The following is a 27,611-nucleotide window of genomic DNA, read 5'->3' on the forward strand; positions in this document are numbered from 1 at the left end:
AACAAATGCTGGGGGGCTGTGGGGTAAGAGGAACACTGTTCCACTGCTGGTGGGAGTGTAGACTGGTGCAACCACTGTGGAAATCAGTAAGGAGATACCTCAAAGAACTAGGACTGGAAGTCCCATTTGACCCAGCTATTCCCCTGCTGGGTATCTTCCCCCAAAGAATTAAAAGAATCATACCACAGTGATATATGTGCACCCATATTCATAGCAGCACAATTTGTAATAGCTAAAACTTGGAAGAAGCTGAATTGCTCATAAACTGGAGACTAGATAAAGAAAATATGTTTTTTTTAATAAAATGGAGTACTACTCAGCCATAAAAAATGGGAAATTAGAGACATTTATAGCTAAGTGGATGCACATTGAGGCCATACTCTTAAGTGAAATAAATAGGACACACGTGTAAATACCAAATAGTGTCTCTGGTGTGAGAAACTGAAAGTGTAAATAAGGACTAAAAGGTATAATAGATAATGTGAAATAGGAAGAAAAGGGGCAAAGGGAAGGGGAAGAGGGAGGGGTAAAGGAAATGAAAGAAGGAAATCGAATTAATATGAGAAAATGAAAAAATGGAATCAAATAGGGAAGAATGTCTAAATAGGGAGGGATAGAGGGGTTGAAGTGAGGCCAGGGGAATGGGTAAAAAATAAGAACAAAGAGAGATTATGTAAAGGTGCAAATTTCCAATGAAGAATGTCATTACATTGTATATCTAAAATGTACCAATAAAAATAATTTTAAAAAAAGAAACATACTCCATTTGAGGATGGCATTGGGGAATATGCCAAAAATTCCTTTGGTAAGCAATTTTTATTGGCTTTCCCCCTGTATATAATCATCATCTTTTTTTAAAGATAAAATAAAAAGAATTTACAATCTGAAGGAGTTGACACATTTTTAACAAGTGATTCAATCCTACTTCTTTAAGCATGGTTTGCAGCACACCAGCTATTGGGTTCCAGATGTTCCAACTTATGATTTTAAAAAGTCCACCCAAAATACTAGTTTTTAAATTCTACACATGAAAGGATAGTCCTTAGAGTATTTTCTAAGAAGAAAAGTAATGCCCATTTATCTAAAGAACCAAATATCACTCCCAAATAAGCCAGAGAAAAATCACAGCTAACATGTTGGTATACACCCACTATGTTTGTGCAATTGTGTGTTATCATCTGTTTCTTTTTGTAAGAATCTTTTGATTTATGTCTTGCACTCTGAGTAACTACTTTGAAGACAACGATGCACAGTGTACTAGCTATTGTGATTTTCTTATATTTTGCCATAAAATTTTGTTTTATTTTTTCATAAAATAAAAAGTAAAAATACCAGCTGCATTGTTTCCCAGGAAATGAAGTCTTAAAATGAGTTTTATTTTCTTTTAATATGTTCCTCAATATGTTACATATTTTTGGTGAAATATACGTGCATGCAAAAAGGCACATAAATCATAAATATACAGCCTTGTAAATTTCACAAAGTTATCATGTTTCAATAACTATCACCCATGTGAAAAAATCGGAATATTACCAGTACCTGCCTTCTGGTTACCCCCACCAGATGCAAGTCAAATCTGGGTGTTTAATGGGATGAATTAATTTTTCCTGGCTATGAACTACTATATGTAGGTGAAATCACGCTCTTTTATGTCCAGCTTCTTTTTCTCAGCATTGTGCTTGTGAATTTTACCCATACTGCTGCACGTGACTAGAGTTCTTTCCGTAGCTATATCCTATTTTATCTCTGAATGTAGCAAAGTTCATGTATCTACTTTTATGTTGATGGACATTTTGGTTGCTTTTGGTAAGTACGAGTGTACATTTCTGTTATGTAATGGGCCAAGTATTTTAAACATTTTTTAAGACTTCATTACACACTGCTGATTATATTGAAGACAGCTTGTACCAATTTTGGCTCCACTAGTCAATGTCACTAACCAAATAAAAAATAATTCTAAATTGTACCACAGTTCTTGAAAGCCATGCATTTTCTAGCCACCAATGGACCATATTCTGTATATCACAAGTACGTTTAAAATTTATAGCACTTTGGGAAGACATTGGCTGGATCGTATTTCCAGTAGGAAACTTTTCATATTCAGAAATAGATATCTTGTGAAACTATATTTTTTATGCCAGTAGGGTTTTATATGCCAATTTCTCTGTGATTACATCATGTAAAGTGGCCTAAACTAAGATTGTATGTCTGTATATTTTTTAAAAGAAGAAAATCAATCATGTTGTTTTTCAGAGCTAAGTTAAATTTTCTTCTAAATACTTACATGGTGTAATATTCAGCTGCCAAATTCTATGGCAGGAAAAGGGTAATATTTACCTGTTAAGACGGTCTGAATAAGATCTTCTGTTTTGGCAGGAGCCTTTACAGAACCTGGAATGAAAGAAAATAAATAGCTTTGTTTAATTTAAAAAATTTTTTCTATCAAAAAAGAGTTTGTGGCTGAAGGATTAGCTCGGGGGAACACTGCTTCCCTAACTTGTGTGAGGGCGTGGGTTCGATCCTCAGCAGGCTCCCCACAAAAAAGAAGCTTTTGATCCTGCCTCTTTATATAGAATGACAAATTATGACTGAAAATTATTTATAGCAAAATTATTCTGGGAAAGTATTTGTTTTGTAAATTTGAAACACATCTAATTAAATGTGAAATTCTATGTAGGCTGCATTTATAAGAAGAGAAAAAAAAGATCCAGGTCAAAATGCTAAATTCAGCTAACCCAATGTTGTTGTCACATTTTTCAAAATCGGGAATGACAAGTGTTTTTTTTTTTTAAAAGCCAAGTTACCACCAGGCAGGAATCATCCGCCTGACCTGCAGGCAAGGTCCATTGCTGGCTGCCAAATCCGTGAGCAAAAGTGTAAGGAAGAACAAAATAGTTATGTGAGCTCAAAGCATCTCCTGCAAGACATCTGAGGGGAAAGTTATACATTTCCATGGGGAAAGTATCTTCTCTGAGAAGTCAGACATCGCTGATCACCATCACATAAATGTCATGCACCCCTGGCAGTTTGCCCTGGGAAAAGCCCAGCATCCATCCTGCAGTGTTCTTGCAAACATTTAGAACCTTGGTCTAATAATGAGGAAACAACGGGAAACTTGAATTGAAGGACATTCTGGAAAATAACCAACCAGAATTCCTCAAACGTATCAAGGTTATGAAAAACAGGAAAGCGTGAGCCACTGTCTCAGGCTAAAGGAGCCCTGGGATGCAAGACAAACACATGCAGTGAGGGATCCCGAGTGGGAATCCTGGGAAGCAGGTGAAGTTCCACCAAGGTCTGCAGCCCTGTGCCTGTGTTAAATTCCTGATCTGGTGACTGCATCGTGATCGCACCTGATGCTCACATTGCAGGACAAGGAGAAATGTATTCTGGGCCATTTTAAAAGTGCCTTCTGTAAGTCAAAGTATTCTAAAATATAACATTCAAGGGCCAGGGATTTAGCTCCGTGGTTCCGCCGCCTGCTTCGAAAGTGCAAGGTCCCAAGTTCGATCTCCAGTACCAAAAAAGCCCTCAAAAAACAAAAAAATAGGTGGTAAAATATAACACTCAAAAAATCATATGCTAGAATGTGCAACTCTCCATTACTCCCAGAGGAACAGCACTGTTTGTTCATGTATTTAAATAAGTTGTTAATATTTCAGAAGAACTCAAAATGTTTGTACACAGTATATAAGAATCTGTACTTGAAAATATGACTTCTTATCTTATGATTAATCACGTTCTTACTATGACAGATTACAGCAACCTTCCTAAAAGCATAGTCTCAGTTCATGCGTGTTTGATACAAATTCAATAGGAATTGTTCTTCTTAAAAGTGTCATTTTTCTCCCACTGCACGTAAAAGACCTGCATCTTGTCATTATGATGCCCTAGGATGGCAAGGAAGAAAGGGAACACAAGGTCACGCCTTTGTGGAAGATAATTCTCCCTTTTATTTATGCCATTACCAAATTCCACAGAAAGTTATCAAATACATGCTATTCCTCAGTGCTGTGTGAAGTACAGAGGACACAGCCAACAGGAGTTGAGCCCTGGAAGGACACTGTCTACTGACAGAACTAGGGCACGCACAGGAGAGATCATTACGTAAACCAGTGCAAGATTAAATGTCAAACCGAGATGTGCGGAAATCCAAGAATTGTTCTGAGAAATGAGACATGAATGTGGCTTTGGTTCGACCAAAGAAGAGAAAGGCAAGAGTTTCGGTGCTATAGGGAGCTACGTCTGCCTCGACTTCACTCTGCACTGCCGGTGTGGGCTTCAGCAAGTACTTTATCAGCTCAGAACTGCAGTTCATTCTCTTCACTGTGGGAACAACTGGATCTGCAATGCACTAATCAGAGATGAGGGCTTAGCAGAGAGCCCGGCACGCGGCAGACACTCCAGGTTGCTGGAGAGTGAGCTGAAGCAAGAGGGAGAGGTGTTCTTGGCAGAGATGTAGTGAAATAGGACTGGGAATGTGCTGCTAAAGCACTGTTGTTTATACAAGGTATGATCAAAGATACAGTGAATGTTTAAATTTTTTAAAAAGCGTATTATGGTATACGGCACATTGCTATTAATCTCAATCAAAATACTCACCTTTACTTGCAACACACTTATCCCATCTTTCTTGCCACTTTCTCAAGCAGTTCTGGGAGTTTCATGAACATCTTTAGCTTCACTGTCTTCACTGCCTGCAAGTCCTGAATTATTTAAAACATTTACCTTTCCTGGTCATTTTGACTTCAGAGAAGAGCCAGAAATCACACAGTGCCAGACCCATCGAATAGGGTGGATAAGGATGTAGCATAATGTGTTTATGAGCCTGCCTTTTGGTGGAATGGAACTGGGCAGCAGCATTCACTGTACTTTTTGTCATTCTTCATAAAGACATTCGTAAAAGAAGTCTTCCAGAACTGCTTCAGACAGTGACAAGAAGGATGGGATAAGTGTGCCCAATGTGAGTGGGGGAGATTAATGGCAATGTGTCTTTTACTGTAATAGATTTTTAAAAATTTAAACATTCACCATACGTTTTGATCACCCTTGCAAGTTGCTTGAAGAACTCGTCACAACACCTTGCTAGCAGATGGATCATAACCCACCATTCAGTAAAGACACAGGAAACCTTTTTAGTTCTTGGTTACCAGCAGAGCCAAATGAACACATGTGAGTCCTCTCATCATTCATTCATTCATTCATTCATTCATCACACAGCCCACATTGCTTTCCATCAGAGTCCCCCTGCCTCTTTTGAGGGGGCACTGATGCCCAAGGCTTGTAGTCACCTGCAGGGATCTTTCAGTTGTTACCTGGAGCTGGTTGACTGTGCAAAGCCTGGGAGGGCTGCTTGGGTGCCAGGGATGTAGTGTGATTCACCCCGTTTTCTGCTGGAGTTGTCCTGGCTTCACTAGGAGCCTCTGATGGTGTTTCCCCAGGATCAGCCTGAAATTGCAAATATCCTTTTACTTTACACATTTCTTACTGTTCTTTTACTGCCTTCCTAAACCAACAAGGCTACATGTCATGGGATTTTCACAATGCACTGGAGTCTGCAATATCATTTTGCAACTGTCTGGAATGCAAGATAAACCCAGTGTATTGTTGAATCCTGACCATGGTAAGTGCATTATATTAAACCCCCTTATTTTGACTCCACCTTGTGCATGCTTCCTGAACTGCCTCAGGAGGTGACCATGTGATTTGCTTTTGTCAAATGAATGAGTAGCAAACTGGATACATGTAGAGGACCTAAAAACACATGCGAGTTTTTTACTTTTTCTCAGAGCCCTGCTGTAGCAACAGGTATGAGAAGCCCTGCAGAAGGAAGCTGAATGTCCTAGACCAGTCCCTGCAGTGTACTCAGACATAAATTATCCAGCTAAGGTGGGCTGAGCCTGGTCCAGATCAGCAGAGCTGCCCTCTCCACAGATGACTCAGGACAAATAATAAATAATCCATGTCATAAGCAACAAAATTTAGGGGTTGTTTGTTTTGCAGCAATCGCTAGCTGATGGGATGGATAGGAGGATAGAGTTTGGTGCTAGATTTGCCTGGGTCTGGATGCTGGCCCTGCCCCTTACTAAGTGTGATGTTGGGCAAGACACTTAACTCTTGGTGCCTGTTTCCTAGTCTGTGCAGATGAAGGTTTTCGTGCACTGGGGATCACAGTATTACTATCTTGTAAGGCTGCTTAGCACATCAAATAAGTCAACATTATAAAGTGCTTAGAATGCTTTCTGGCACAGAGTAAATATGTGTGTACTAAATAAATCAAATATATAAAACAATGAAGCTTATGCAGCATTACCAGTGAATGACAAGACATTCATCAAAGCCTATCCACTCTACACTCACTTCAGCAGTTATTCCACCATTCAGAGAAAACATTTATTAAATAAATTGAATTAATGCTGATCCTTATAAAATTATTGCCTCAGTATTCACATAATGTGTCAAGGATGCTTTTTCAATACTCTAAATGGTTGGCAACTCTTTATTAAAATTGTCTTCCAAGTCCATGGCAGGCTTTGCTGACATTTGGTTTTTCCCAGTATTCCACTTTGTGGTCCATTTATATGAAACAGTGGACCCTCAAGTTATGACTGGCCTGATATATGAACAACTTGGCTTAAATTAAGTTAATGGAAGATTCATCTGCCTCTTGTTATCCAGGTAAACATCCAGATCTCAGCTGTACTGGCCTACAACCAACTTGAGTTACAACCAACCCTTGGGAACCAATAGAGTTCTTAAGCCAAGGGTCCACTGTACATTAGGAAATACACTTTTCTAGAAGGCATGCCTGGAAACCAACATTGTGACACTTTGCCATGTAATTGCTGATAGTGGGCTGTCATGTGAAATCATTTTTTTTTAAAGTTAAGATTGCAGTGAAAAGAATGACACCAATCATCACTGGTGGCTTTTAATCCACCCACCCCCCAAAAGCAACTTCAAAAAAATAATCCCAAACTGCTTAAAGTGATGGCAGAACTTACTTTAAGTCAACAATGCATTCCTGCTTATCTTTCAGGCATGCTGGTGCTATCTAGGTGGAGGAGGTGAAACCTAGTAGCAGTGACTGAACATCACGGAGTGGAGACCGCGCTCTAAACCACTTCACTGGGCAGCCAATAGGGCTCACCATGGTACACCATCCCCACCATATGGACATGCGAGGTAAAATGCAAAGTCAAATTTCGTCTCCCACGGAAAAGACTCAGAAGTCAATACTTGTGACTTTATTTTTCTATAGGTTTTCCTCAAATACTCGTTTTTATGAGTTTGAATAAAATAGCCACAAAATCATTTTGAGGTCATGTACTGGAAATTATGATAGAAATAAAAGAACAGGAATGTGTTTTATCAATTTAATTGAAACAGTCTTAACAACTTCTTTTCAATGAAAGAAGAGTCAGAAGATAGGACTTCAGTTGCACTAACTAGATTTTACTTTCTTGAGTAGAGAATAAAAGTGCACAATGAACCCTAAGGAAGTAAGTCCTGCCCTCTAGTGGCCAATGAAATCATTGCAATATATTTTTTCTTCGAAACATGGCAAATTCTTTTACAAATTCTGAAAGTGCAAATAAGGATTAAAATGATTAAAACGAATAATTGATAATTTGAAATAGGAAGAAAAGGTCGAAAGGGTTAGGGGAAGTGGGAGATGAAGGGAAAAGGAAAGGAAAAATGATGAGAAAAGGAAAAAATTGAAACAAAGTCTTTGTAAATAGGGAGGGATGGAGGTGGTGAAAGGAGGTCAGGGAATACGGGAAAAATAAGAACCAAAATACATCATGTACAGGTATAAATACCCAATCATAAATGTAAACATATTGTATACCTAAAATGTACCAATAAAAGAATTTAAGCAAAAAATAACAATAATAATAATAATATTTAAAAAATATATATATTTCAGGTTCTAGACAGTAATTATTATTGAGAGATATGGTATCTGCAAAGAAAGAGGTAACCTGAATACACATCTAGGCTGGATAGGAAAAGATCAAATGTTAAAATTAATATTTGGCCTAAAACAAATATCATCATTATAGGTTTAATTTCTTTTGTATAAGAAGAATTTGTGTAACATGCTGTTTTAAATTTTTACATGATTATTAAAAATTAATTATTTAAAATTTTAAAAAAGATTTTATAAGAAGAATTTAAACCGGGCCAGGGATTTAGCTCAGTGCACCGTGCCTGCCTCACAAGCACAAGGTTCTGAGTTCAATCCCTAGTACCAAAAAAAAAAAAAAGAATTTAAACCTTTCCCAGTTTGAAAATGAACAGAACTTGAGATTATAATTGTGCAAAGCAGTAAAAGTACAAAGAGCTAAAAGTAAAAGAGCTTTCCCAAACAGGTGTACTATTTGGACTTTAAACTTCTATTATATGAATGAAATTAGGTAATAGGTCTCCCTCACATTTCTAAGGCATTCAGAATCACTCCTGGAAACCATGTCCTGGTGTATGCATTCTTAAGAGTTTAAGAGTGAAGTATATTGATTTTTGTAACCTAACTTGAAGTGCATCAAAAATAAGAGGGATTAGTAAGGGAATAGAGATATTTATATGTAATAAAGTGTATACATCAAAACTTTAATTGAGGTATCTAGGTGATAAAATATGAATGTTCATTGTATAATTCTTTCTGTTTTCATGTATATTTGAGTGTGTTTTTTTAAAAGAGTCTAGCAGGGTGAATTACAAGCAAAAGACAGCTGTAAGTAGCTGGATAAATTCATCTTTTGACCTCAGTTTTTTAAACTTAATAAACACCTAATATGTAAAATTATTTTGGTGGAATTTTTTTTCAATTAATACCCAGAAAATTCTTCCAGGAGTAACTGGAACATGGGTCTAACTGATTTTCAATACAGCAGGGCTGTGAAATCATATAAAGAAATCAACATTCACGTGATATTTCTTTGTGAAAACATTAATGACAAATGTGCATTTATTTGTACATGTGTGAATTTTTATTAATATCAATTTCTTCCTCCAGATTTTAAAGTCTTAAAATGCATCTGTTTTTTCAGATATAATATATATGATATATTAGGAGATGTATAATATATATTATATATATAGCACCTCCACAGTGACTGACACATACTTGGATTAAAAAATTATTGTATGAGTGAGTGGAAGAAAGAATAAATCTATATTTAGTTTCCTGCAGATCCACAATCAATACATATTAATACCATTAAAAGTAATGATAATATCCTGAAAGATGAGAACCCCCTAAATATTTTGCTAAAATAAGAAAAATATTTTTAAACATATGAATAAATCAATGGATGATGCTGCACTTTCATTTGTCTATAGTTAGAGAAACAACTGCATTTGATTCTTTTTTTTTTTTTTTTTGGTACCAGGGATCAAACTCGGGACCTTGCACCTGCGAGCCAAGTGGCGGAACCACTGAGCTAAATCCCCGGCATTTGCATTTGATTCTTAATAGAAGTAGGTTAGTTAGAAAGCTATTAAAGGGTAAAGGGATACAGCTGTACTATTTTATATATGTATTGTATACAGCTGCCCCTTGGTATCCAAGTGGAATTAATTCCAGGAACCCCTGAAATCTCTAGGTGTCTAAGTCCCTTATATAAAAAGGGTGTAGTATTTGCATATCATCTATGTGCATCCTCCTGCACATTTCAAATCATGTCTTCATTACTTATGGTACCTAACACAATGTAAGTGCTATGCAAATAGTTCTTAAGCTGTATTGTTTAGGGAAGGATGGTAAGAAAAAAGTCTCTAGATGTTCAGTACAGATGCAATTAAATTTTTTTTCAAGCCACAGTTGGTCAAATCTGTGAATCTGTGTAACCCACATAAATAGGGCAAACTGTACAGTAAAGTCCCTAGCGACTTTATGTGAAATGTTGTGTTACAGTTTCCACAGAAATCAGAAGAAATGAGCTTCCTAAATCAGCTAGGAGAAACATCACAGATTCCTTTTCTAAAAAGAAAGTAAATCAAATACACTTGAAATTCGCCCTGTGGCAATGTGTCCTTGACATTAATTGAGCTGAATCATTTTGAAAACACCGTGGTAAATCACTCACAGGACAAATTCTGGACGATGCCAGGGAAAAGTTTCACCTGGAGCCCTTTGCAGCTTTCTGTGACTAAGTTGACATTTTAGAGTAGATAGAATTAATGCGTTTCATCGCCCAGTTGTATGTAGGGCTCCAAAGCAGTGATTCCTACTGTGCAGTCCCTAATCTGTATCAGCATCATTGCCAATTGTTAGTGAAGCAAGCTATTAGGTCCACCCCAGACCGACTGAATGAGAAACTCTGGGAATGGAATTCTTCAATCTGTGCTTTAAGAAGGCATCCAATTCTGAACATGCTAAAGTTCGAGAGCCTTGCTACTCACAGTAGGGTCTATGGGCAAATAGCATTGGCAGCAGCTGTAAGCTTGTTGGAAATGCAGCATTCTGTGACCTGTGACCTTCTCAGTCTGAGTCTGGGCTGCAAGGAGACCCTGGGTGACAGGAATGCAATTAAAGTGTGAGAAATTCCACCCCAGAGCAGAGTAAAAAGTGTCATCATGGATCTAGAGTCATGGTTTTATCTTATCAGGCATGGCATGGATAACAAGAGTCAGGTTTCTGGATTTATCGCTATTTTACACAGATGGGAGTAAAGGCCCTCATTATAACCCACTGAAATTTTAAAAAATCATCATGGTGAAGATTTGTACAAGCAGTTGAATAAAACTACTGACTCATTTAAATTCAAGAGAATATATTTTCTCTATATATTTTAAAAGATCTTATTCTTCAATTTATTAACCTTGATGATTAATTTTATTATTAAAATTATTAATAATTACTTGCAGCCATTGTTTATTAGCGACACTTTCTAACACTATGAGCAAACAGTTGTTCTTATAAAAATAAGAATAGCTTTGTATGTTTTAGTAGGGCCCACTTTTATCTGGGTAGTCAATAAAGGTGCCTTGTAAATGCTAAAGCTGTAGAATACAGCAATGAAAGGGGGGCTGTCATCTCCTAAAAGGCAAACTTTGTCTTCCTACTTTATTGAATAGTATGTATAATTCCTCATTTGGCAACCAATTCAGTTAGTGACTAAGTCACAGGACCATAACTTGGTTGTTCAATGAGAAATGTCTGTACTTTGAATTTCAAGGATTTTCATAAACTGTTGTTTCTATAATTCCATATTTTACTAATTTATTATTTAGGAGGAGGAGGGAAAGTTTCATTTATTGAGAATCCAAAATAAGCAGTAAACCTCATCTTAAATTTAGTGCCTAGTTCTTAAATTGTGGATGAGATATCAAGTGTTAGTCCTCAAAAAATTAAATAACATCCTAGGACTTATTCACTCAAACACCAAGGGGTATACCAAGGGGTATACCACCTTGGCATATTTTGCTGTTGGGTTATTTTATTGGTGAAATTCACATTATTATTCAAATAATAAAACCCCATTGAAGATGGCCATGGTTCCATATGCTGAATTAGGAAATATTTGAAACTATTTTAGATACATTTCAGTTCATAAGAACACATGAGTCCTACAATGTGAAGAGTAGCTCTCTTTGAATAAATGAAATTTTAGTATTAGCAAATGACTTCCCTCTTCAACATCAATGTTAAATACCATGAACACAGCACATGGCTTCTCTTGCATGATTATCACAGATGATACTCGGAATTTGGTCGTAAGGGCCACCGTGAAATTTGGAGCAACAAGCACTCTGCCATAAGGTCCAACTTTCCCAAATATGGAAATGAACACTTGGCCCATGAAAACAGCTTTTGGGCTAGAAAGTTTTGAGTTGGGGATGTGTATTTCGTCCAGGAAACAGACAAACTAATCAAATAGAATCCACGTATGTAAACCTAACTTACTGAAGAACAAATTCTAATGATATCCAGTGATTTAAGGGGGAAATTCTAGACATTTTATTGAACTAAAAATTTAGTATAAAAGATATTCCTGCTGGAGACAAAGACCTTATAGCCTGTGCTCACTCAGGTAACTGCTGCAGAGGACAGAAAGATGAAGGACCTGTCCTTGCTAGAGAAAATCAGAAAAATCAGTTTACCTACCAGAAAATCAGTTTTGTCCAACAGAGGTATTGTGATGTGGTGTGGTGTGGTGTAGACTATTTCTATCAAAGTGTGCCCCACCGGTCAGCAGGATCCTGTCATGGGGGCTTAGTAGAGAGAGACGCTGAGTCTCAGACCCGCCAAATCAGGGCCAGCATTTTACCGTGATCCCCTGATCTGCACACAAAATTTCCAGAACCGCTGGTGTAGACGATGAGTTGCAGAGAGAGAGTTTCTGGGTTTCAACCCTAACTCTTTCTTACTAATTCTGTAGCACTGGACAAGGAATTTGACCTCTCTGTGTCCAAGTTTCCTCATCTGTCACTGAAGAAAAACAGTAGTAATTAGGCCATATGGGTGGTTTAAGACTTGCGCGAGTTAATGCATAACAGGGTTCAGTGTCCTGCCAGGTACATGGTAAGCACTCAGTGAGTGTTTGCTGGATTTATTTTTTTCTCCCCTCTCTACTGCATTTTGACACATTAATGTTATTATGTAATATTTTTATCAATATACTATTTATATTTCCCCTTTATAGATGTATTTAAAAATGGAAAATAAAAACTGTAACTGATACTTCATGTTAGGAATCTCTGTAATTGCATTAAAATGTTTGGGGTATAAAACGTTTTAAAAATTTGTAAAAAATTATACATAGGAAATATGCTAGAAGGACATGGGCTAAAAATATTAACAGTACATAGAGGTTACTGAAGGTCATTGTTGCTGCCTTTGTTTACTATGTTTTTAAATTTTTTGGCATGACTTTTATTTAGAGGAATAACCACAAGGTTGTAAGACTTTATGATTACTCAGATAAGGTTTTTATTGTATAACTTTATTCACTTTCCACCCTAAATTATCATTTTTAAAAATGATCATACTGGGCCAGGGATTTAGTTCAGCGTTTCCACCACCTGCCTTGTAAGGGGAAGGTCCCAAGTTCAATTCCCAGTACCAAAAAAAAAATGATCATACAAATCCAGCAACTTAAATCTTCATTATTCCTTTAACTGGCAACTATTACTCAGATTTTATGTATAACATAGATAGAAAAATCTGAATATATATAATGTAAATATTAAGCTGTATATAATGTCTTTTCATGTGATCTGAGGTAAATGCCTATTTTTCAAACCCAGGGGGGAAGAATTTGACTTTCCCACCTATTTTGTTAGAAAACTACCCTATGAAGATAATTTATTAGATTATTAAAAATCTGGTAAGATTTCGGAGTCCAGTGAAGTCTTTAGCATTGAAATAGAAATGACCTTTAGAAACAGCACATTAAAAGGATCACACTGAAAAATGTCTTCAACGGCTAAAATAGTGTCCCCAGTGTCTGCCATGTCCTAGATAAAATTTTCTTCTGAGAAAAACCACAGCTACTTATTTTCAATGGCCTCATACAAACAAAGAATCATTATTGTGAGACAAAATAAAAGGCACATTAGTGTTCAAAGGCGTGAAATGACTTTTCTTTCCCAGCATTACATGTTGAGGGAAAATGATTTTTTTCTTGGAGTTTTAAAAATGAGGCCAGTTAAGTGTTTAGACATTTCAAGGGGGAAATAAATCATATTTCCTCTATGAGACTAATATGGAGTCTGTGTGATATAATGCCTATAAAATTATTTCTAAAACTGAAAATATCCACATATTCTCTAAGTTTAAGCACCATTACACATTTTTTTGAAAATATCTTCTGATTAACTTAAAGGAGAACAAAAATAACACTGACCTAAAACTCTACTTCTGTATTTTTATATCCCTATAGTGTTCTATTGTCCCCAAATAGCTTTTAGATAAGTGATGCCTAGCATAAAAATAAAGTTTTCAAAAGGAACTAGTGTGTGAAAATATTCCTACAATCTGAAAGGCCGGGCCGGGGATTTAGTTCAGTGGTTTCGCCGCCTGCTATGCAAGCGCAAGGACCAGAGTTCGATCCCCGGTACCAAAAAAAAAAAAGAAAGGCCCTCCAACTCCCATTCCTTACAGTGACATTTTTCTCAACACTAGAGAAATGGTGTGAGGCTATCAGCTAAATGCTCCATGATGAGATTTTCAATTGCTGAAATACGGAGGTGTCCACAAAGGTTCTCCTGATATGAATGATTACTTTTTGGAGACAACAGCTAACAAATATGTAGAAGATGATAATAGAAGAAACATTATTTCTAAATAGTGAGAATGCACATAATTTTACTTGAAGATTATTTTAACTTCTGTTTCTTAGAAAATAAAATATATTCCATGGATTAAAGATAATTCTATTTTATAATCAGAAAATTCTATGAACAGTGATTTATTATAACTATGCAAATTATTTTTACCTTGAATTATATTTTATTATATAAATTACATTTCAGCCTATTAAGGAAAGAAGGAAAAAAGTTTTAGAGTTTCTGGTGGATTCCCAGGGAAAGGATCCAATTTCACTTTGAGGGAGCAAAGCAAGAAAATCAAAGAATTCTCTAGTGTAAATCTTTTTAAAGGCTGTGGGGAATTAAAAGCAGCACTATTATCTCTAAAGAAACAGAATTGAAGATATAACATTGTCAAAGTTCTGGTTCTCAAGCAAAAAAACATTCAGAAAGAGCATTCATTCTTGTATTTAATGACCAAACAGCTGGCTCTTTAGCATTGCTTTCAGTGCTGTAGAACTGGACAAAGGCTTCAGCATGCAATTTATTGAGCAAATGCTCTCAGAAGGAGACCTTCGTCAGGAAGCCAAGCAAGCAGGGGAAGATCAGCTGAAATGTACCTCGTGTGAAGCCCTGACACAGCCCATACCGAATGCAGCCACGAAGTTGCCCAGCCAGGAGCCAGGCCCTGAGTGGGGATTCCTCTGTGCCTTCCTCGCTGGGCCTGGGGCTTCCCCTCCAAGGAGTAACCTGTTAGGCATCTCCAGCACAGTGGTTTGGATCAGCCTCTGCCAGCCAGGCCTGCAGTGGGGGCCCTCTGTAGTTAACCCGGGGGAAGCAGGGCAACCTGGGCCTGCAGAAATCACAGCAGGACTCTCGCAGCATTGGCCTAGAGCAGGTGACACCTCCTCCTGAAGATGCCATGCAGGCCGGGGTCGCTTGGACCAATTCCCTCACTGCATGCAAGGAGGGGGCCTAAGTATTTTTACTGTTTCACCCCCCCCCATAGACACTAAACATAGATGCTGCAGGATGCATAACCTTTGAAATATATGTATTTGTGTTTACTGTTAGGCACAATATTCTGATTGCACAAAATTTCTGTATAAGCTCATTTATTCTATACTATAAAACATTATTTATACAAATTTCCAGACTAAGTTTTATCATATAGGATGATGTACCTATTGGTCCTATGGTTTATAATGTCTGCTATATACAGAAGAGCCTGAAACATTTTACTATGTTAAACTGCTTTCCTTTTATTTCATTTCATTTTCTCTCATGCCTAATGAACTCAACACTTTGTATCGAAATTTTCTAAAATTCTATGCAAAGAACAAGGAAATAGTTACAGATGTGCTCAAAAATGTGTTAACATGGGGCTCTTCTGGTATCTGTTTAAAAGATTGAAGCACTGAAAATATCAAGTGATTGAGGGTTGGGTAAATAAATTATTGTACAGCTATTTGATAAAAGAACCTTAGTCATTAAAACTCATACCACAGAAAATATTTAACACATGGAAAATATTTTCAAGACATGACAATAAAAGGTTAAAACAGACTGTGAATATTGTCCCAATTTATGAAAATTAGTAATTGAGCATGAAGTGACTAGCAATATATACATCCCACTATCTCAGGGGCTTGGGTGTTTGAATTATAGAAGATGTCTTTACAGTTATCTTTTCTCAGTTTCAGTTTTTAAATTTTGTGTAATAAACCTGGGTTACTTTTTGAAAAAATAAAAGGTGATTTAATAAACATTACTAACTTTAACAGATTTGTTCTTAGGCACAGTTATCCAAAGAGTTTTGAAGGGTTTTTTTTCTGTACTATTAGGTCTTTACATTGTGACATCCAATTTAAAATAATATGAAATTGTTTTGGAACCCTATAAATATACCATAGTAAACACTTCAGAGTCCATACAATGTATAAAGCATTGTGCTAAGCAGTTTGTGTAAGAAATCACAAAAGGATTTTGAAAATCTTGCACTTTAAATTAAAAACAAAGAAAAGTTCTAAATGACTTGATGATTAAATGTCTTCCTTTTTCAATGCCAGGATCCCTTTTCATGAGTATGAAATCATCTAGAAACACTTGAGGGAGAAAGATGTGTACCGCTTAAAGTGATTCCAAGATATGATGATGCTGATGGCACCTTCAGAATACCAAAAGAAATAGAAATGTGAGAAATTTGGCCAATCAATTAGACATTTTGTGACAGGACGCTGGTCTCCATGGCAGTGTTGTCCCAAAGTACTAGTTCTTCTTCTGCAGTGTGATGTTACTCGTGATAAGGCAGTAAGTAACTGTGGAAATCATGCTTAATGCCATGCATCAGATCGGAACACCCTCTTACCTCTTTCTTTATTTCTTCTTCATCTTCCAGTGTCAAAGCAGCCAGTTGCTTAGCTCTCTGCTCCATCAGATTCACATACCGAATTGGGTTTGACAAAGCTTCAATCACGTCTAAATGGGGAGAAGGTTTTAATCAAAGTTTCTGGAGGTATTGATTATCCATCATCTATCGAACAATGGATCCATCCAACCATTCATTCATTCATCATTGGTCTACAAACTCATTACTTCACTCACTTGGCTTCCATCTTTCATTCTTTCATCTACCCATATAACTATTCACTCATCTATGCATCATTCTGGAAACAGAAGAGTCGGGACTTTGCTAAAATCTCAGGAATACAAAAAGGAGTTTAGCTCTGAATGCCAAATTGGATAGGATACAACTCAGGATGCCTCAAAACTCGATTCTATAGCTTCTTCTTGGAGTTCCTATCCATCCTAGCAATGACCCTCATACTTTTCTTGTTTGGCCTAAATGGCGTTTGATGAATGAAGTTATTTCACTTCAAAAGATTTCTTTTCAGACTGTTGGAACATCCCAAAAATAGGCAATATAGACCTCACTAGCACTGTGGTGGCTTTGCAAGTTATGGCTGCTGTCTTGGCATGAGGCATGCACTCCAAGTCTGACATAGTTTTCACCACCTCTGAGTGTCTTCCTCAAACCATTTGGTATTATAAGCATTTAAATTTATAAATCTTTGTTGATATAAGCACAAATTAATTCCTCTAAGTTTATGACTTCATCCATGCAAAGGATGAGAGTTCTAACACCAGTTGAAGGCAAATTCACTGCATAGGCATAGATATGCAGCTGTGGGAGCCGGCAGCATTGAAAAAGAAGTGCTGAACTCATGGGAATAAGAGTACCAGAGGGTAAATAGCCACAGAGCAGAGCTATTAGGATTTACATTTAAATAAATTAAAAAGTACTCACAAAGGCTTAAGCAACCTGCCTTTGAATATATATATATATATATATAAAATCAGAAGTTATTGTGATGATGCTACTCTCCTCCCTTTGTTCGGTCCAGTTTTCCTTCCACTGAGCTACAAATATATGGATGAGCTCAGACAGAAACACCCCTTTGAGTTAAGGTGTTTACCTGCATATGTATCTGGCACATAGTCTTTCACTTCTATGTAGACAAAGACAGCTGGCAGCGTCAGAGGCTGGTTCCTTTCATTCCTCAGACAGATGTAGTGGTACCCTAGGGGGTGACAATGGTATGGTGCATCACATTTTCTCTTCACAAGGTTAGCTGTAACTAGGAGCATCTGTGTGATGGAAGTGTTTATTTTAGGTGCCGTTGGATAAAAAAATGGGTCACCTTTTCCTTATTTTAATCACACGGTTTTGAATGATGAGGTATTATTTTCTTAAGCAGACAGGAAAACATTGTCAATTCTTATGTTTTCTTTCTAGCCATATTTTTTCCCATAAAAAACAATTCAAAACCATATGCCATAGCTTTAATTATTGGCCCCAATTTCCCCCATAATAGAATTGTACATGACATGACCTGGGGCTTAGTGCATGCACTGCTACAGCCAATGAGATGTTAGGGGTGTAGCAAAGGCAGAGTTAGTGTTGCCTTTCATATTCCAGAGGTCATCCAAGAGAAGTCTGTACTGTGGGAGCCACTGGCCCTTTTATTTTTATCCCAGAATGAGCACACATAGAACAAATTGAACCCCACTGACAAGCTGATGCACAGCTGTGCTGCAGAGCCCAGGCAAAGCTATCCAGACCTTGTGCTATCACAGACTTGTTCCTCAGTGTGGCAAAGTGAAAGGTGGGTCCTTTAAAAGGTGGAGCCAGGAGAGGGCCCATATGTCATTGGTTTGAGCCCTCAGAAGAGACTGAGGAAGTTCTCTTGGACTCTGACTAGCGGTTGAAAGAGGATTCTGTTAAAAGAGCAAGCTTGGGCCTACCTATCTTTCTAGCTTCCTGTCTGGCAAGGTGATTTTTGACTCTCACACACATCCTCCTGTAATGTCACCCACAATTAGATCCTCACTGCAGGCAAAAGTGATAGGGCATCTGAACCCACATTTCAGCCTCCAAAACTGTGAAATAAATAAATACACCTCTTTCTAAATAAAGTACCATGCCTAGGTATACTGGTTATAGCTTTGAGAAATAGATTAATCCACATTGCCAGGCCACAGACTGCACCAGGAACATAAATACCTGTGTGTAGGCTTTCAGATAGTTTGTTACATGTAATTATTGCGACAAGAGTTGATGAAAACACTAAACAAGAAACCACCAGATTTAAGTAAATAATCTGATATCTCTTGTTACATAGCATGATTACAAAGCAGCAAATAGTTACCTAAAGCATTCTTTTTTTTTTTTTTTTTTGGTACCGGGGATTGAACTTGGGTCCTTGTGCTTGCACAGCAGGTGGCGAAACCACTGAGCTAAATCCCCAGCCCACCTAAAGCATTCTTTAATAATCATAGAAAGCAACAGTGATTTTTCTCTGCAACTCTGATAAGGAGTTTCTCACCACATCAACTATACCTGGCCGAATGGCTTGTACTGGCAAGATCCGATGCCCAATGAATTTACCTCCCTCTTCATAAACTGCTATCCTCAAACAGGCCAGAGAAGGAAGAACCACCTATGGGACATTAAAGACACATCCGGTCACAAAAGCAAGATACTCCAAGAAAGAATCACAAATGGATTATATCATTGGCACTGCTTTTTCATAGCCCAGTAGAAATTTTCTACTTAGCTAATTTAGATTAAAATTAACCTGTTTGCTCTGTAAGTTAATTTTCAGAAGAAAAAGACATGGGTTATGTGGCTTTGTCTATGCTTTATCACCTTGCTCCAGGAACACACCTGTACAAAACATAGAACGTTTCCTTTTTACATGAACATTTTCAATGTGGGAACGAGAAGAGTTCTGTGTTTAAACACAGTTAGTGCTTTTCATTATGTATTTAGTTGCATATTTTCAAAATAAGATTGCTTGTAACTTGTATCATTAACCAATAAATACTTATTTTCTTTTCCTCAGAATAAAACACCTGGAAAATACAGTTGCATTCTCATGTCAAGAATATGAGACACACCTTTTTGAATACAATAGGCTCTTCTTCCCAGACAGGATTTACAGCATTTCCTTGGGATGTCTTGGTCTTAAATGCCTTCCTCCTTGTGTCCACAGGCAAACCAAACATATCCACTTCCACATAGGTCCCAACTTTCTTATCAGAAAGAAACTGACCTGAAATAATCTAGAAAACAATACAAAAGGAAGTCTTGGTAAGTGAGTAACATAGATGTAAGAGGCTAAAGATGTGAAAATGCTGCTGGTGAATGTTATAAACAAAACAAAAGGGAAGTAAGAACAGAGATATGATTTATTTTTCACTTAAAGAGTTGACAGAGGAATATTAAAAATGGTAAGGTTAGTAGTCATTTAGTAAGATACAGAAGTGTAGGAGGAATAAATAAACACCACTGAAACCATTAAGGCTGGCTTCTAATAACCTCTAACCTCACCCAGGTAACTGTCTACAAAATCATGAGTAATTTTTGTCTAGCTGCAGAATTAATCAATATTATGATGTTGAAAGAGATTTTAGGGTTATGTGCCCATCAAATGCCTTCCATGTCTGTCTCTTTTTCCTAATCCAATTGTCAGAATCTGAGGGGTCCACTGCCAGTCATAAGATTCATGGAAACAAACAAATTGTCTCTATGCTTTTATACCAGAAAGAAGGGTACTAGCAAGTAGGAGATGGTGGGCCGACCCCAGTGAACCTGGTTTGTGTGGTTGGAACACAGTTACCTGCTGGTTAAGAGTTTTTTGAGCTCAAGTCCATGAAAGGGGACAGAATTTCTAAGATTATGGCTGAGCTAAGTGTCAGACACACTGGTGGCATTAGCACAGCCATCGGAGACTGCATGAAGTCAAAGTTAGCTATGTGCTGATGAGCTAAAAAATTCTGGAAAAGTCAGAGTCATATAGAAGTCTTTTGAAATCTGTCTTGGAATAACTCATTTCCCCCAAATATTTTCTTGGGCTTGAGTACATGGGACCTGCCAGCAAAAATCTCTTTGTATAACTAAAGGTTCTACATGAAAATCCCTTAGGTCCTTTGCAACATGTTTGAAACTTGCTGCAACAGGTGAGTCCCACTGGGAAATCAGGTGCACCAGAGTTTGGATGATTATGATGTTTGGTCAAAGCAGAGTCCTAAAATAAATTAATGACACTCAATTCTAATGTCCCCATCAATAAAATATGACAGAGGAACATAGTGTGAGTTACGAAGTCCATTCTGGAACTATAAAGTCTATACCAGACGATCACAACAAAAAAGACACAACTGACAGATCTAAGTTGCATCTTGGATGTAGCAATAATGACCAAGGCAGGACAGACCCACTGTCAAGTGTCTGATCCATTTTTGGACAGCTCTAGAACAGATGCCTTGTTCTGGATGGAAGCAGAAGCTACGCTTTCTGGGTCTCAACCATTTCCCCTCCATCTAAGCTTACTTGCCTGTGTCTGTCACTGTTTTATGATTGGTTGAACTGATACAAATTTTTCAAAACAAACAAGAAAACATGTACAAAATCAGAGGAATCTGTAAACAAGGCAAAAGTGTTATTAGTTTGACTCAGCTATAACAATGGGCAAAGATTCTAAAAGTAGCACTGCATCACGGCATGAGCTTAAGATTTTATCTCAGTCACACTTAACAGGAACTAAGCACCCTTTGCTGAAAGTATTTTCCTAAATATAATTGTGAAACTCTAATTCTACCAATTTCACTTCTTATACATATGGTTTGAAATAACTTCAAAAGATATATTTGTTAAGCTATTCCATTAAAATTTTATTTTTAAATCTTTGCTATAAAGTAACAATTTTTTAATAAAAAAGGTCTTGACTGCTTAGCACAGATAGAAATTAGTGAAACTTTAACAGGGCCCTTTTTACATAATATTTCAAATGGCTCCTTTAAAGGTAAGTTACATTTATGTGCAATAAAAAAGTTCCTTAGTTCCATAGTTAATTCAGGTAAATACAAGCTAAATGACACTATAAAAAAGTAAATGAAATTCTAGCCTTAACAGCCAAAAGGCTTACAGAATAATGTAAAAAGCCTTTTATGAAAATGAATTTCCCTTTCATAGTTTTAAAAATATTTCCTGACAGCTAAAAAAACTGTACCTGCCAGGGATTTAGCTCAGTGGTTTCACCGCCTGCTGCGCAAGCTCAAGGACCTGAGTTCGATCCTCAGTACCCAAAAATAAAAACCAAAAAACAAACAAAAAAATTATTCTTAAAAAACTGTATCTGCTGTAACATCTATTTCAAAGACTGAAGAAAATCATTTGTAATTAAATTTTAGGATCAGACACATATTTAATAAAGCAACACTTTTAGATTATTAATATGACTTGAAATCCCTGAATACTCTGTTAGATATTTTAAAAGCATGCTATGATAACTTGAAAGCTTTTGTTCAATATTTAATAACTAATTGAGTGAGGTTTTTTTCCTCTAATTTCACCTAGAACTAATAAAAGCCAGTGGGGGAAGGGGTTGGGGGAAGTCAGATCTTTCCAAAATAGGTCACTAATTTTCATGTAAATTTCATAATAAGGGTATTTACAACAAAAAAGAGGACTAACTGGAGTGAGTTCCTCAAATTCATTTGATTGATTTTGCATGCAATTACGATCATATTGACAAGAAGGCTTAGTCGTTTATTTCATCCATGTGGCCTTCTAATGAAGAAAAATACATGAAGAAAGTAGCGCCTTTGCTAGTTATTAAATTTTTAATGACTGAGCCACTTTTTATCCAAAACAAATAATAGTCAAACATTTTTTAAGGGCAAGTTTGTGACAGGGGTGTACATTACCTTGACAGATAATGTGTTAGCCACTATCCCATCTACGATTCCTTCAGTAAATGGATCAAAATGCTTGTCGGGCCGCCTCATGAACTCTGGCTTTAATCTGTAGCCGCTCTTACCGTTGTATTCGTACATCCCCATGTTTATTTGCATAGCCAAGTCTAAATATCAAAAGCACAGACCTCATCGTGAATTCACTCACACTTGGAATAAGAAAGCAAGGTTGTATTTCAGTCTACTTTTGTAAGTATTCTTTGCAAAAGAAAACATTTTGTGCTACATTGTAGGAAATATTTTTTTCCTACATTGTAAAAATATAGGAAGCTGAGATAGGAAGAAAGAATTCAGCTACAATCCCCAAATTCAGAGATAACACTGACAATAGGTTGGTTTATAATCTGCTTTTCTACTTCAAATATTTTTTGCATACAATATGTCCACTTCATTAAATATTTCTCTACCTTAATTTTAACAGCAGTATACGATTTCTTTGAATAGATATGTTTGAGTAAATGTATTTAACCAGTCCCCTCACTGGATAATGTCTGTTTCTTCTAAGTTTCACCACTGTATATAATGTTTTAAGGAACATCATTGTGATGAAATCTTTGAAGACTTCATCAGTGGTTTTTCTAGGAGTGGAATTTCTGGATCAAAAGACGTGCATATTAGGAAAGCTTTCTTGGCAAATCTTGTTAAAATGTCCTTCAGAAAGTTTAAACCAATTTACATTCCCCTAAACCTATTTTTTGAGGACAGACTTCTATGTACCTTGTTAAGACAGGGTACTATCATTACTTATTTTATAATTTATAATCTTAAAATTTGCACTGCTAATTACTTACAATAAATATCTAATTATGCATTGATGCTTTTCCAATGCTTTTCCCGGTCAGAGTTTTCCAAATAATCAGTGTAACAAATGAATACTGACAACTAATGTGATGGTTAAGTTTAAAGGTGGTATGTTTTAGAGGGTAGGGGAGCAGCTCGGTGGTACAGCACTTGCCAGGCACACAGGAGGACCTGGGTTCTAGGCCTAGCACTGCAACCTCACCCCCCCACATAACCAAAACACAAAAACAGTTTAAAGTCACCGAGAATCTGGGAAACTGTCAGGTGTTTACACTGTGTCATGATTCTTTTCTGTTAATGTGGATAATAAATAGGTAATAATACAGTTATCTCAAAGTCCCACTTAAATCAATTTTAGGGCAGTGGAAATATTGGAAAATGACTTTAATTTTTTAAAATGATTATGATACCAAAATTTTAAAAAGAAATAAACCTATTATTCTTGAAAAAATTAATACCCAAAGCCTAAGAAATTGCATTAATAAGTCATATATTATAAACAATAATATACAAGAAGCAAATGGAGTTTGTCCTAGGAACAAAAGAATAATTACACATTAGAAGATCGATTAAGATAATTGATCACATTAACGCACAAAAGATGAGACAAATGTAATCATCCCAAATGATGTCCAAGAGATAAGCTTCAACATGAATTACTAAAATCCTGTTAATTAGAATAAATGTACACAGTTCTTTAGGATATTAAATACAAATATTTCACAATCATAACCAACATCCTATCTTATGGGTCTATAACATTAATATTCCTATTAATATCAGAAGACAAAGATGCCCACTCTCACCACTATTATTTGATATTATTCTAGAATGGTCAGTCCAAACTAATAAGTAAGTGGAGAATTCAGATGTAATTAAAGTCCTGTGGTTGTGTAACTGAAAAATCCCTTAAAATCTATAGGCAAAATAGACACTAGAAAAGCTTAAGAAGATGATGATTTATAAATATATTTATCCATAAAATAAATACACAAGTACCAAATCCAGAAACAGTCTGATAAAAATATAATAGAGGGTTAAAGAGGGATGTGTGTGTGTGTGTGTGTGTGTGTGAGAGAGAGAGAGAGAGAGAGAGAGAGAGAGTTAATATAAAAATATTAAAGTGAAAAAATTTCTTTCGGTGGTAGGAACTCTTAAAAACGTTAGATTTCTTTAGATTAATTTATAAATTTGATGTAATTTTAATCAAAATCTTGTTTCTAATGTCAGGGAAACATTTTTCAATTCAACTAAATTTATTTGGAATAGAATTCATTGGCAATATACAAAAGAACTGAAAATTAATAGCAATGAAGGTGAACTGCCCCTTTTGGGTAGTAAGTAAGGAATATTCTAAAGCATAATAAAAACAGTGAGTTATTGCTTCTGAAGGCAGACTAACTTATTAACAGAAAGGATATAAATGGCAAAATGGGTCCAAATTAACAAAAAAAAAATCACATCTATTACACTGCAATTCCAGTTCAATGGGATAATTTTTTAGGTTAAAAAAGGATTGATGTCACTCAAACTATATAACAACATTAATGAAGAGGTAAATTACAAATAAAGATAAATAATGGCAGAAATAGGATGGATACAGATCTGACAGTTGGGTGAGGAACTGCCATCATAAAATGAAACACTGCTCAACTCTACCCCATATAATAAATTTTCCTCTGTTTCACAAAATAATTGTTAACATGCTTTTTCTATTAAAGTTGTTGTTATAAGAGAATAGGAAAATTGACAATACTTCTTCTCTTGAGAATAGACAACTTATATAAACAGAAATATTTAAAATGTTCAACCTAAACAATAAAGTAATGTGTTACTAAGAGAAAAAAATACCTAATATCTAGTGATAGGAAATGGATATTCAGTGAATTGTAAAACATGCTTAATATATAGCCTTTTATTTTAGCATTTAAATATGTGTACATACATTTTCCTTTAAGAAAGAATTACATGAAAAAGTACATTACAGACAAAATGATGTACACATTGTCAAGCCCAAAGTTAACAGTGTTGAGTCACTGGGAGGTAACATTTCTGGAAACTGTTGTTGTTTATACTATTTTGGACTGTCAATTTTCCTTAAAGGAATTTCATGTTACTTTAAAAAGAGATATATTGGAAAGTAGGAAGAAAAAGTTCAAATGGGAAGGGAAACAAGGGAAGAAAGAGAGGGAACGGAAAGAAGGGAAAAAGAAAAAGAAGACGAACAGAAGGGAAAAAATAAAAATGGGGCTTTGTAAATCAGGAGGCAAAAAGCGTTGGAGGGGAGGGGATTGGAGAAAAAAGGAATCAAGATGTATTTTGTACAGGTACAAATTCCCTACGATGAATGTGATCACTATGTATATGAAAAGTGTACCAATAAAATTAATAAAAAAGTATTAATTTTGCTTAAAAAAGGTTCAAAAACTACAGAAATAATGACTTTTTACAACTCACTGAAGAAAATTTCACAATTTATGCTTTGATTTTCCTTCACTGAAATTTGCCTGTCTTTATCTTTTCACTCAAGCCTGGCAGTTTTCTCCCGCTGTGATGCGCGAAGGCTTGCACAGCTGGAAACGAGACTTTGAGACAGAATGGGAATGGGCTTGAGTTGAGAGACTTACCCATTGTCTGGAAATTCAGCGCCACCATCTGACAGCCGGCGTTCCAAAAGAGCTGGGGCATGTAGTTGGATGAATCCACACGTGTTCCTTTCGGATATATTCTGCTAAGCTGCATTTTGTTATATCTGGACCATCCCGTTAAGTATTGAATGCAATTATAAAAGTAACCTATTAATAAATCTAACTAGGAGGCTACTGTCATCTTTCTCCATTGGGGAAACTATGTAAATGTTGATGATCACATTGGGTTAATGGGCAAAATGCACAAAAAGCCTTTGGAATAAACAGAGCAAATGTGTTAGCATAATATGAACATAAGAGTCACCTCTGCAGAACCTTCTGGATGGAAACCCATGAACGGATGAGGTAGCAAAGGTGGCTGCATCAAGGTCAAGATGAATTTGTGGGCAATGTGGAGGACAATCTTAACGACCAAGGACAGCAGGATGAGGGAATGTGTCAGTTCATGTGAGAGGGTGATAACCCTAGCAGATAATGTGAACAACTTCTTTTGAAATCCTCTCAGTTCATTTCTTTGGGAATGCTATTTGCCAAGACAATGGTACTCTTTATGTTTGATAATGAGGTAAATATAGCACAAAGTTCTGACCTTGCCTCAGATTTTGGTTCAATTTCCACCCTAAGAACTTTGTAGATATTGAACAATAATATTGATTACCTTTAAAATACCATCAACTAACTCCTATTACCAAGTGAGGTCAAAGGTAGAGAAGGGTCAGAGGCAGGAACAGTGCAGTTGTATTTTAACTATGAAGCTTGTGGCTGTGTGATTTGGATGAGTTATTTCACCTGTCTGCACTGCCTTTTCCTTATCTGTAAAGCAGGTTTAACAATTCCATTCCTACATCCTGGGACCACTGTGAGAATTAAAGGAGATAAAACAGATAACAGAAGATGTATCACAAAGCCAATAATGAATGCTAATGAGAATGATGTTTACAGTATAACTTTATTTATGGGTTCCATACTTGTTTTCTCTCCTACTATTGAGAAGGGAGTTAAGGGTGGCTTTTTTTTTTTTGGTACTAGGGGTCATACTCGGGACCTTGCGCTTGCGAAGCAGGAGCGGAACCACTGAGCTAAATCCCCAGCCCAAGGGCGGCTTTATTGGAGGAATTGCTTCATGGAATTGAGTTCTCTTGGAGAGTTACCATTAATTTTATTTAAAAAATTAAAGGCTTATTGTATTTTATTTTGTGCATGAATAATAATAAAAAGTTGTGTGAAAAACTTTTATATATTTATATTATCATTTTATATTATCACATCTCAAGTATTTTTAATTGGACATATACTACACGCAAGACTGAGATCCTAAACTAGGTTTATATATACACACTGCATCTATGTTACATGTGTATGAAGTGCACATACTCCTGTTATAAACATTGCCCCTAATTTAAACAGCAAATCATGAAGCTAGTAGCATTATCTCTGTTTACAGATGAGGAAAATCAGGACTAAGCAAACAGCCAAGGGCTACAGAGCTTGCTGGTGTGAGGTGCCCTTGTCATCAGGCCTCCTGACCCCTAAGGCCAGGTCTTCTTTCCACAGCCCTGGATGTGCCTCTCAGCACAATTCTGTCAC

The 27,611-nt window shown here is 36.4% G+C and overlaps 1 protein-coding gene across 7 annotated transcripts in view; it reads right to left on the minus strand.

Annotated features, from left to right (window-relative positions):
- The window catches only part of Plcb1 (phospholipase C beta 1), a 794,669-nt gene that overhangs the window by 127,049 nt on the left and 640,009 nt on the right, over positions 1 to 27,611 (minus strand). For all 7 annotated transcript variants that reach the window (XM_004840810.3, XM_004840812.4, XM_004840809.3 and 4 more), the window contains 8 exons: positions 26,004 to 26,128; positions 22,528 to 22,682; positions 19,717 to 19,881; positions 19,157 to 19,256; positions 17,733 to 17,837; positions 16,625 to 16,734; positions 5,316 to 5,448; positions 2,338 to 2,391 (listed from right to left, as the gene is read on the minus strand). In XM_004840810.3, the coding sequence (XP_004840867.1) occupies positions 2,338 to 2,391; positions 5,316 to 5,448; positions 16,625 to 16,734; positions 17,733 to 17,837; positions 19,157 to 19,256; positions 19,717 to 19,881; positions 22,528 to 22,682; positions 26,004 to 26,128 (947 nt within the window). The remainder of the gene's footprint in view (positions 1 to 2,337; positions 2,392 to 5,315; positions 5,449 to 16,624; positions 16,735 to 17,732; positions 17,838 to 19,156; positions 19,257 to 19,716; positions 19,882 to 22,527; positions 22,683 to 26,003; positions 26,129 to 27,611) is intronic.

This window comes from Heterocephalus glaber, unplaced genomic scaffold (genome assembly GCF_053883595.1).
Source record: "Heterocephalus glaber isolate CG9 unplaced genomic scaffold, H.glaber_assembly_v1.0 deba00001532, whole genome shotgun sequence".
In the NCBI taxonomy this organism is placed as follows: Eukaryota; Metazoa; Chordata; class Mammalia; order Rodentia; family Bathyergidae; genus Heterocephalus; species Heterocephalus glaber.